Source organism: Nansenia antarctica (assembly GCF_963989245.1).
Source record: "Nansenia antarctica genome assembly, chromosome: 14".
NCBI classification, from domain to species: Eukaryota; Metazoa; Chordata; class Actinopteri; order Argentiniformes; family Microstomatidae; genus Nansenia; species Nansenia antarctica.
Window position 1 is genome coordinate 10,583,770 of NC_137684.1, and position 9,143 is coordinate 10,592,912.

The 9,143-nt window shown below is 44.2% G+C and overlaps 1 protein-coding gene across 1 annotated transcript in view; it reads right to left on the minus strand.

The window, feature by feature from the left end:
• Positions 1–9,143, minus strand: part of ap3b2 (adaptor related protein complex 3 subunit beta 2) — a gene marked incomplete at both ends in the record, with an annotated part of 56,987 nt that overhangs the window by 14,485 nt on the left and 33,359 nt on the right. Inside the window, 10 exons of the mRNA XM_080545398.1 lie at positions 724–910; positions 1,116–1,292; positions 2,602–2,711; positions 3,573–3,705; positions 5,071–5,133; positions 5,322–5,393; positions 6,002–6,056; positions 6,625–6,722; positions 7,294–7,497; positions 7,882–8,064. Coding sequence (XP_080401524.1) covers positions 724–910; positions 1,116–1,292; positions 2,602–2,711; positions 3,573–3,705; positions 5,071–5,133; positions 5,322–5,393; positions 6,002–6,056; positions 6,625–6,722; positions 7,294–7,497; positions 7,882–8,064 — 1,282 coding nt within the window. The remainder of the gene's footprint in view (positions 1–723; positions 911–1,115; positions 1,293–2,601; positions 2,712–3,572; positions 3,706–5,070; positions 5,134–5,321; positions 5,394–6,001; positions 6,057–6,624; positions 6,723–7,293; positions 7,498–7,881; positions 8,065–9,143) is intronic.

Here is a 9,143-nt window from a genome sequence, read left to right on the forward strand (position 1 = left end):
TACAGAGTAGATTGTCCTACAAAGAGATTTAGATTTAGTAATCCAAAAATTAATTAGGCCCCTATACTTTCTTTTATTTATTTTTTGGTTTCTTTTTATTTGATTACTCAATCTTTTCAGTTTGAAAAGCGTTTTGGACATTCTACATAACGTTTTGGACATTCCACAGTCACGGCTTCCTTCTCATTCACTGTTAAGTGTGATGCTGGACCTCACAAAAACAATATCAATGGCAATGGACAATAAAAGTACTGTATGGTAAATGGACTGCACTTATATAGCGCCTTTATCCAAAGCGCTTTACAACGGCCTCTCATTCACACACACATTCACACACCAATGGCGGCAAGCTACCATGCAAGGCGCTGGCCCGCTCACTGGGAGCAATTTGGCGTTCAGTGTCTTGCCCAAGGACACTTCGACATGTGGCCAGCCGGGGCTCGAACCGCCGATCTGCCGACCTTGAGATCATTAGACGGCGGCTCTACCTCCTGAACCACAGCCGCCCCTATCATATGTATAGTATGGTATCATGTTGTATAGTAACCAGAGACCATGTCTATGTGGCTCAGTTGGTAGAGCATGGCACATGGAGCATGGCGCTAACAACGCTTAGGTAATGGGGTTGACTCCCACTGGGACCATGTACACTGAAGCATGTACGCCCTCCCTGCAGCTAAATGGAACATCTCTCTAAATGGTGGTGCTCGTGTTGTGCACTACCTTTAAACGGAGATTCGAGGATAGGCGCAGGCTTGAGGGCCAGGAACAGCTTTTTAGCGTATTTGCTGAGGGCGCCGCTCTTATCTGTGGGCACGATGAGCTGGCGGATGAAGCGCGCCCGGTCGCGGATGTCATAGTTCTGGTCGTACTTGGCCAGGTTGAGGACGTACTGAGTGAGCAGCTTGGTCTGTGTGAAAGAGAGGGGAGGGGGGGAGGAGAGGAGAGGAGAGGAAAGGGAATGTTACGTTGCATTTGGAGAATGGACACAATGACTGTGAATGGGATACCTACCTATTGGCACCAATATGTTGCATGCGAGTGGGGAAAAAAACTAAACTAAACAAATAGACAGTCGAGTGCTATTCCCTGCGATATCATAATGCCCTCCTCACCTGTTTGGAATTTGTCAGGTAGAGTTTGGCAGCCAGGTTGATGATCTGCAACTTGACAATGTCCTCCTCGTTGGTGAAGGTCTTGGCCATCTTCCTCAGAACATCGGGGGCAATCTTGGGCACATGCTCACAGTACTCTCCAATCAGCCACAGGATACTGGCCCGCGCCATGGGCACCTGGTGGGCAAAGAAGGCACAGCAAGGGCAACCCCAGGGTAAACAACGGGCCGAGCAGGGAATCAGAATCAGAATCAGAATCAGAAGACTTTATTGCCATGACATGTAAACATGTTAGGAATTTGGTTTGCTACAGTGGAGCGCAGTTTACAACAGGACAGGTGCAAGACAGGACAAGACAGTGCAAACCAACATCATAGTGCGAAAAAGTAATAAATAAATATAAATACTGTATAAGAAGTGCAAAAAGTGCCAAAAGATCAAGTGTTCAAGTGTTCAGGTCAAGCCAGTCCAAAGCTCTCTGAGTGGGGGTGGAGGGAGGGTAGATAGATGGGGGTCAGGTCAGGGGGGCGGGGGGGGGGGGGGGGCACCAGCAGCATTTAGGAGCCGGATGGCTGTGGGGAAAACTACTGTAGCTCTCCCTACGATGATGATGATGATGGCGGTGTGTCAGAGTGTCTGTGTTATGTGCAATATGTGCGATGTTTCAATTTAGAATTCATTTAAACCATGATGCAACTATACTCCTAAATGTTGTCAACAACTCAACCAAACATCACTCAAAACTAAACCCAGTGGTTATTTAGTCAGCTCTGGTACAGCGTCTGTGAATGGAACCCAGTTGAAAAGGTAACAAACTCACTCAGACGTTGAAACGCCGCCACCTGCACCGTTCAATTGCTAGTTTTCCGGTGGCTCGTAGCTGGGTTCCATTGGGTGTTTTAGTGACAGTCATGTGTGTCGGCAGTATAGAGGACGCAGGTTTGAGCCTTGTGTGAACTCGGAGTGTAAGCGATACTGTTTGCGAGTAAGCGATACTGTTTGTGGCAGCATGACGCCTGTTATATGAGCCCAGTCATTGTTGACTGCACTGTAGATGTCAAAGTTCAAATCATAAGCCCTATTCGGATGGGATTAGTATTACATGGGGACCTCTGGTCATTTGTAATAATTACGGAGGTCCCCTGAGTTCTTAACGCCGTGCGAATCGGCCATGTCCGTAAAAATGTCTGTAAAAATTCCACCACAAATTACGTAACATAATTCACTGAACTCTGAACACTGAGTGATAATACTTATCCTGTGCGAATCGACATATCGGTGGGGTGTTTTCATTTGGGGTGTTTTTTTTTTCTCTCTGCCACGTGTTCGAGGACTATACCAATATAACTATACCAATATAACTATACCAATGCCTGTTACGCTTGTTGTTCATGAAGTGGATGTTACACAGAGCCATGACATAATATCCGGGGGAATGTCAGTAAATTCGAGTCAAACACAGACTTGGCTAGGGCTATAGACTCACCTGAATGTTGTCGGTGAGTTTGGCCATGTGCTTGATGATGTCACTGTGTCTCTCCGGCTGCATTTGCAGCAGCTTCTTAATCACCACCACCGACTCCGCCACCACCAGCTCTGCAACACACACACACACACACACACACACACACACACACACACACACACACACATAATCACCACCAGCTCTGCACCACGCCAAAGAGGAAAACAACATCAACAACTCAACAATAACCCAGCGTATGAATGTCCAAGCTCATAAGGATAATCAGCCACCACCAGCCAGCTCTGCAGCATGGCTACGTTTTCTTTAAGAACCTTTATCTAACATTCAATTACTGTATCTGTCAATTAATTGATAAATCAATTCATTCATTCAATTAACTACCACCACCAGGTCTGCAACATATTTACTGTCAGGGTTCCTACAAGTTTCAACAAGTCAAATTTAAGACCTTTTAGACCCTTTTAGACCTACCTCTTTGAATAGAATTTTGAATTGAATTGAATAGAATTTTAGACCTATCGCGACACCATAGGATGTTTTTGTCATCCTCAAGGTGATGAAATTAGGGATTTCACTGCCATACAGACAAACAAGTCTGAAGGATAATGAATATAAAATAAATATTGGTTCCAGCTTGATTAATTTCCGCGTAAATAGATTTTTTTTTAAATTCATTTTTAAGACCTAGCACCTCTTTTTCACCTTTTTCTGACCGAATAACTGGAATTTAGGACCTCTTTAGGCCGTGTGAGTCTGGTTGCTGGAATTTAGACTATAAGGCTTTTTAAGACGAGCGCGGGAACCCTGACTGTAAATATTCACCCACCCACCCACACACACACCCACACACACACACACACACACACACACACACACACACACACACACACACCACAACTGTATAATTTTTGGTCACAAAAAAACCCTCAACCCACAATGTTCACTGTAAACATGGAGGAAGCCCTACTCACCGTCCCGGTTGGAGAGCAGCTGGACCAGGCCGTTCAGGCAGGTGTCCCTCACCTCCCCGATGTTGGTGGCACAGCGGCCGATGGCCTGGATGGTCGCAGCCACAAAGTCCTTATCCATGCTTTTAATGTACGTCTGCCGGAGGGAGGGATGTTACAATACCAGCACAGTCAACCCACAACAGAATAGCAAATGGGACAGAGACAGAGAGAGACAGACAGACAGAGAGAGACAGACAGAGAGACAGAGAGAGAGAAAGAGAGAGACAGAGAGAGACAGAGAGAGAGAAACAGAGACAGAGAGAGACAGAGAGAGAGAGAGAGACAAAGAGAGAGACAGAGAGAGAGAGATACGGAGAGAGAGACACAGAGAGAAAGAGACAGAGAGACTATCGTGATCATGATAGGCTATTACATTGTTATACTGTTGTACCAGGCAGAGTAAACGTGCAGTGAAAGCAGGGCCGGCGCTACGTGCACGCGCATCGCACACTGTGAGAAGGGAACCGAGTGCCCGGAGGGGGCAACAAAACAGCCTAATGGTCACCATAATAATCATAATGCTGAATTATTTAAATTTAAGATGAAGCACAACTACAATAGGCACCATTAGACCATTATCAAACCACCATCAGTGCTAGCGCTATCCATTTAACCCCCCCCCCCCCCCCCCCGTGCAGACAGAAAAGAAATCGACACTAAGGGCACCCAAAGGGCCTGCAGCAGCTTTACTGATATTTAGTGTGCTTGCTGTAGCAACACGATATGTTCTTGTACATAGATATTATTAAGTGTGCTTGCAGTGGCAAGCAACACTTATTGTTATTGTACATATATTGTATTAATTGTGCTTGCAGTAGCAAGCAACACTTATTGTTATTGTACATATATATTTATTTATTTATTTATTATTACAGCAACATTTGCCACGGCTACACAAATGTTACATCTATACGTTCAGAAACTCTCACTGTCACTTAAAATATCAACATAGAATGTATAGTTTTTCGCTAAGAGCCATTTGTTTCAGAGCTAGCGAAACAGAATTACAGGTCAGACAGAGTGTGTTGCTATGACAGCCCAACTGCCACTGTCAAAAGGTGTGTTGGTAGGACTAAAAACAGGTGCGGTCTTCGCCGGGTGGTGGAGACATTGGGGTAATATTGCTAGCGCTAGTTAGCTTGGCATGAACTAAATAGTGCTTGTGAGGAGGGATTAGGCAGTTAGTTAGTTAAATCAGCTTGGCAGGAACTAAATAGTGCTAGCTAGCTAATACAAGGTAATTGTTGTGGTGAGTAGGCAAATATTTCTCCACTGACCTGCCCCCTACTGGCTGTGAGGGGCAAGCACACTTGACAATTTCCACAGGAATTGTCCCTGTCTAGTTATTAGATACTCTCCCCATCAGCATACATTACAGTCAACCTATTTCGATGAACCTTTACGAGATGTAAAAGATTATGGTGGTACAGTGACACAAATCTAATCCATTTCACTGTACCTGAAATTCCCTCAGAATGGTAGATATGTTTGTCTCATTGGCCAGGTTGGTCAATACCTCCAGCTGTTAAAACAATTAAAATACTTTATTATTGATTTATCATAATAAAACATGACATGAACGGACCTGGCATGTTGTTCATAATACATTATATAATACAGTTATAGTATACATACAAACAACAGCATTACCTCAAAGTACACATTTCTCTAAATAAGTTGGAAACGCATTATAATATGAATTGTAATCACCTTGAGGACTTTGATCTGTGTCGGGTCAGTGGAGCGGATGTAGAAACTCTTCAGGTACGGTTCAAACATCCCCTGAGAGAGTCAGAGAGACAAACATCACACCGAGCTCACGCCAGAGTCAGAGAGACAAACATCACACAGAGCTCACGCCAGAGTCAGAGAGACAAACATCACACCGAGCTCACGCCAGAGTCAGAGAGACAAACATCACACAGAGCTCACGCCAGAGTCAGAGAGACAAACATCACACCGAGCTCACGCCAGAGTCAGAGAGACAAACATCACACGAGCTCACGCCAGAGTCAGAGAGACAAACATCACACCGAGCTCACGCCAGAGTCAGAGAGACAAACATCACACAGAGCTCACGCCAGAGTCAGAGAGACAAACATCACACCGAGCTCACGCCAGAGTCAGAGAGACAAACATCACACCGAGCTCACGCCAGAGTCAGAGAGACAAACATCACACCGAGCTCACGCCAGGACGACTGATGCACTATGTTCTGTAACTGTTCTGTGTGGATATGCTGTTATATTGTAAAATCAAGAATGTTTCAGTAAACTGAATTCCGTTGCCCTTAGGCTACATATTGTATTTGCCAACCAAGGTGACAACAGACTTTGTACACCACTGACTTCTCACTCATTGCAGATTATATAACTCAGAATTCAACTCACCCGTCTCTTAATGCTCATTGTTGCCACATTCTGAAGGACAACATACTGGACTTCACTACAGGGGGGGGGGGAGAGAGAGAGAGAGAGAGAGAGAGAAGATAAAGGGAGTGGGTGAGAGAGAAAGAGAGGGAGAGAGAGCGATAGAAAGAGAGAGACATTTTAAAATCATTACTTTATTAAACCTGGTCATTTAGTCAACAAACTACTGTATGTTTCCAAAGTTCGTCAATTTCAACATCAAGTGAATATAATATCATTACCAGTGTGGTAATACATATAGTATATATATATGATATGGTGCTTTTTTAGGTCATCTCGTTATGGGAGAACATTCAGGACAGCATGGTTGGTTGGTAACCATGTTTTAGAGCACTGGTTCTCAACGGGGGTGGTACCACCCAGTACAGAGAACATCGGGCAATGCGACACACCCCTTCTCTGCGAGCCAGGCACAGGTGGAGTGCAGAGGTGTTTGTGCACCATATCGTCATTCGTCACTTTTGAAAATTGGCCAAAACCGCAAGTTGGCATCAAACCTCAGATTACCCGCATGCAAAGTAATGAGGGCCTGGGGCTTCTAGTCTTAATGGATGAATGTCTTCTCTCAGGGACAGTCGACTGACCTGTGACTCCTCATGAGGCGCACCAGGGCCTTGGCTATGACGCCCACCTCCGCTTTAGGGGCCAGGTGGAAATACAGCTGGGCAACAGCCATCACCACCTGGAGAGACAAGATGGAGGAAAAGAGGGAGGGAGGGAGGGAGGGAAAGAGATTAGATTAGATACAGATACAGTGCCCTGCATAATTAATGGCACAGTAAAGCATTCTTTAATTTTTGGGGGGCTCTATATTCCCAAGGTTTTGATTTGAAATCAAACAATAATGAGTTAAAGTATAGATTGAGAGTACCGTTTTGCAGTTGGTCACAGCAGCGGATAATTCTGAGCTCAATCAAGCACATCTCAAGTGTTTCTATATATGATCACTTCAAGTAGACTTACCATGCACTGTTCTTAGTCGAGTATATATATATATATATATATTTTTTTTACACAACTAAAAGGTGCCCTTTAATGACCTAAATTCTGTTTACTGAACTGTGCTTGACATGACATTGTACTGTCGTATGTTGTTTGTGTCTGAATGAGGAGTAAAGCTACAAATGAACTGCCCCCAGTGGGATCAATGAAATTGTCTGAATCTGAATCTGAATCTGAATATATATATTATTTATTATTTAAATATTGTGAAGCCTATTGAAGCCCGGGGGTTTGAGCAGTGGTGGACTCACTGCAGCGTTACGACTCTGCAGTAAGGGCTTGGTGTTCCTCAGCAGCAGCCTGTGGTCGGGGTCCATCACGTAGGGCTTCCTCTTAACCAGGACCGCCTCCTTCGCCTTCTTCTTCTTCTCCTCCTCCTCCTCCTCATCATCCTCATCATCATCCTCATCGTCAGAGGCATAGAACCCCTTCTCACCCTCCTCCAATATGGACTCCTATAGAGGAGGAGGAGAGATGTGAGTAGAGATACACACAAACACACACACACACACACACACACAATTGAATACTTTATTCGGGTTCACAGTAAAGCATTACATCAAAGAACCCGAAATATGACTTCCCATAACAGGAGAATGCTTGTAGATGATTCACTTACTTAAGACAAATGTATTTGTTGTAAGTCGCTTTGGATAAAGGCGTCTGCTAAATGCCCAAAATGTAAAAATGGAAATGTCTAAAGCATTTGTATCGATGGCAGCCATTAGTGATATATACAGTATACCACTGACTCTGTTTGACACACACACACACACACACACACACACACACACACACACACACAGCCATACAGATCCAGTATTGGCCCCTGTCCTCACGTTCATGTTGGGGTTGAGGAACTGCGTGCGGGCGTAGCGCGTCAGCATGTTGATGATGACCACCTGACCCCACTCCTCCACGTCGATCAGCAGGTTGCACAACTTCCTGTAGTTCTTATGGATCAGGTCGATGCGCTCAGGACACACCTCCTCGAACGCCATGACCACGCTGCCCGCCACCAGCTACACACACACACACACACACACACACACACACACACAAACACACACACACACACACACACACACACACACACAAACACACACAGGGAGAGAATACAATGTATTATTTATTTATTATACCTTTATTTAACCAGGTGAATACTCATTCAGATTTAAAATCTCTTTTCCAAGAGAGACCTGGCCAAGAGGGCAGCATATAAAGACAGATTGATACATTTAAGTTTCAGACACACAGTATAAAACATTGAACATAAGGCACTATCAGGAATGCATAGGTGGCTGCGTTAAGTACAGAGACACTCTCTAGTACTTTCCCACTTCACTTAGAGCTCAAAGATACAATGCGTATTGCAATTGATATCAGTTAGTTCCGACCAAGTGATTTGATTGGACCAGAGGCATTCTATGAGTGGTGATATACAGTATAACAGCACTGGGACCATATGTATCACTCCACCGCACAGGTGTCCTATTCAATTAACGTTAATTAGACTAGGCTACATTAACGGTCGAGGTTGCTTGGCAACAGTCCCATTCAAGTTCAGTTGCAGAACTATTTGTGTTGGCGGAGCCAAATAAATGATTAAATAAACAAACAAATCATAATCTGTTGTCGTTTATTACTGTTAACTAATAAATGGTGCTGCTGTGGAACTGTTGTATAAAGGCAATATCACACTCAACGTTGTGCTGTTATACTGAATACCAGCACAGCTGTGATTCGGTCGTAGGTACAAGCCCGCAGTATAACAGCACTCCCTCTTGTGTGATATTGCTTAAATGCATTCTAAAGGTCTTTGTACACTGATGCGTTTTTTTCGTATGCAGATTCTTAATTCCGTCATCCGAAAAAAAACGTTATGTAGAGACCTTGCACACTGACCTCCGATGCGTTTTATTATTATGTTGACGTTGCGAAATTTCGCAATATGCACTCTACATTCTAAATGCTTGATTTAGCAAAAGGTACAAACAACTGAGAGCAACATAACTAAACCAAATGGTAGACTACATCAGGGGGAAGAACCCCTTTCAACTGTCCCCGGTTGTGAAGAAAATGGCTTGAACATTTTGGAAAT